Source organism: Panthera tigris, chromosome D1 (assembly GCF_018350195.1).
Source record: "Panthera tigris isolate Pti1 chromosome D1, P.tigris_Pti1_mat1.1, whole genome shotgun sequence".
NCBI lineage: Eukaryota > Metazoa > Chordata > Mammalia > Carnivora > Felidae > Panthera > Panthera tigris.
The window spans coordinates 100,667,927-100,670,850 of record NC_056669.1 but is presented as its reverse complement, the minus strand read 5'-3'; the positions used below and the strand labels follow the sequence as shown (position 1 = coordinate 100,670,850).

At 37.2% G+C, this 2,924-nt stretch overlaps 1 protein-coding gene across 1 annotated transcript; it reads right to left on the bottom strand.

The window, feature by feature from the left end:
• Nucleotides 1–770: 770 nt before the first annotated feature.
• Nucleotides 771–1,718, bottom strand: LOC102967801 (olfactory receptor 8J3-like). The gene has a single exon (XM_007088780.2). The coding sequence runs from the start codon at nucleotides 1,716–1,718 to the stop codon at nucleotides 771–773; it is 948 nt and encodes a 315-aa protein (XP_007088842.1).
• Between the last annotated feature and the right edge of the window lie 1,206 nt (nucleotides 1,719–2,924).

The following is a 2,924-nucleotide window of genomic DNA, read 5'->3' as shown; positions in this document are numbered from 1 at the left end:
AATAATGTCAATCAGATTTAGTGTTCAGAATGTAAATTCATCAGTATTATATGTTTTTTTCAATCAGACAATAGTAAGGAGTTTTATTTTAAATGTATTTTTCAGTTCAATTTTATTCACTTGGCTTTGAAGAGGATTTTAACTATCTGGATTATAGTTCTTCAAAATGCAGTGATCCACTATACCTCAACATACCCAGGCACAAAGCAAAAACAGAAACCAAAGGATAAGAAGGATCAATTTACTTCTCTCAGCTGTATTTTATTACTTTGTTCAAGTTTATTTACTTTTTTTTTAAACATATGTCTCTCCCAATTTCTGGAAATATTTCTTTAAAATTTTTCTTTTAACATTTATTGATTATTGAGAGACAGAGAGACACAGAGCGTGAGCAGGGGAGGGGGAGACACAGAATCCGAAGTGGGCCCCAGGCTCTGAGCTGTCATCACAGAGACCGACTCGGGGCTTGAACTCACAAACTGTGAGATCATGACTGGAGCCGAAGTCGGTCGCCCAACTGACTGAGCCACTCAGGTGCCCCGAAATATTTCTTTTAAAATTGGGTATGAAGTTAGTGAGCAATGTTTGTTTCTGTAACAACCTCACATTTCCAAGAACTTGAGTTTAGTTTTTAATTCAATGCTTCCCAAATCCTAGCTCCTTTTAATTCCTGGGATTAATTGTAAACCTATGTCAGCCACCTTTTTGCTTTCTCTGACATATGGTAACCTATTTTAACCATCTCATCATTTACCTATAGAGCTCTAAAATTACACTGATTTTAAAGAATAGCATGAAATTGTTAGAAATCTCTGTAAGGCAGCCTTCACATCCTTATTCCGCAGGCTGTAGATCATGGGATTCAACATGGGGATCACCAGTGTATAAAACACGGAAGCAATTTTATCGGTATCCAATGAGTAGTTAGTTTGAGGCTGCAAATACATGAAGAGAAGGGTCCCATAGAACACAGTGACAGCCATCATATGTGAAGCACATGTGGAAAAGGCTTTTTTCCTTCCTTCTGATGAACGCATCCTTAGAATGGACAAAACAATATTGAAATAAGATACTACAACTATTATCAAGGATAAGACCAAATTTGTAGCTGCAGATATAAATACTATTGTCTCTGGAAAGTAAGTATCAGAGCAGGACAATGTTAACAGTGGGACAATATCACAGAAGAAATGATTGATTACATTGGAAGAGCAATAAGACAGAGAAAATATACAATATGAAACCACAATACCTGTGGAAAAGCCATAGAGGTATGTGAGGGATACCAGCAGAAGGCAGATCTGTGGAGATACCACCACCATGTAAAGCAGGGGGTTACAAATGGCCACATAGCGGTCATAAGCCATCACAGCTAACGTGAGCACCTCGGCTACAATGAAAAATAAGAACCCTCCCAGTTGGGTGGCGCATTCATAGTATGAGGTGGTTTTCTTCTGTACTAAAAAATTGATCAGCATTTTAGGGGCAATGACAGTAGAATCGCCAAGATTGATGATAGCCAAATGGCGCAGGAAGAAGTACATGGGGGTTTGAAGCTGAGAGTCAACACTGGTGAGGGTGATGATGCCCAGATTCCCCGCCATGGTCAGCCCATAGATCACCAGGAAAACAAAGAAGAGTGGAATCTGGAGCTCTGGGCGGTCTGAGACTCCCATGAGAATGAACTCAGTCACCGGGGTGAGGTTCCCTGGAGCCATGTAAGGGTTTGGAAACTCATCTGTTTGGAGAAGAAAAGGAGAAGTGGTTACAAACTCTAAAGATTTATTTTTTAGGACTTTCATTAGGCAGTAAGGGCAATTCCTTAGGTGAGATTGCCTGGAATGATGTATGAATCTAACTCGGTTATTGAAATCAAGGTGCTAGGACTAGTAAATAAACTACAGTCATTTGGAAGAGAGAAAAAGCAAGTGCAGCAAATTAAATAGACGACCCAGCTTCATTCATTATTGGAGGATTTCCTTCCTCACATTCTTATTCAGTTTTGAATATCTTATTAGCTTGCCAGGTATTTGAAGCCATGATTTCTATCTTATATGTCTCTCGAGTGTGAAAAGCCTTGAGAAATTGTATGCCTTCAAAAAATCCAATTTCTCCTTGTGATTTCTTAATCTGGGACTTGTTGCTTTATTGTAAGATTGGATGATTCTAGTCACTATCCTGCCCCATTTTCTTTATCCTATCTTTCTATAACTTCTAGCTGATGGACATTGAATTTGCAATTTCTACCATCCATATCTGTTAACTGTTTTTTCTCATTTTCCATTTTATTAACCCAGACAAAAATACTTGGAAATATGTCTTTTTTTTACGTTTATTTATTTATTTATTTGATAAACACAGAGAGAGAGCATACACAAGCAGGGGAAGGACAAAGGGAGAGGGAGAGAGAGACTCCCAAGCAGGTTCCACTCTGTCCTTCCAGAGCCCAATGCAGAGCTCTACTCACAAACTGTGAGATCATGACCTGAGCCAAAATCAAGAGTTGGGTGCTTTACTGACTAAGCCACCCAGGTGCCCTGGAAATATGTCTTTTATTTTTTAGATGACTTATTTTCTCTTCAGCTTTCAGAAAATAAGACCTGTAAAAATTACAAATCTTTGTAAAACAACCCATTATGCTTTATTGGATACTATTTCTTTTTCCTTTTTTTTTTCTCATAACTTTTCCTTCTTGCCTCACAAGTTGTAAAGTTCCATCATGGTTATTTTTAATCAGTATTTTTAATTTATAGAATATTATAACATTATTTTAAAAACATAATATATCTGGCCTTTGTTTTTAGTTGAACTTTATCTTGACATATTTTCCTACTTTTGACATATTTCACTACTGCAATGGTAATAAACATCCTTACATTATAAAACCTCTATGATAATTTCATTGCATATATTTCCCAACGGAT

What these genes read in the sequence shown, in the direction of transcription:
- LOC102967801 (XM_007088780.2), bottom strand. Translation starts at nt 1,718, where the DNA reads ATGGCTCCAGGGAACCTCACCCCGGTGACTGAGTTCATTCTCATGGGA.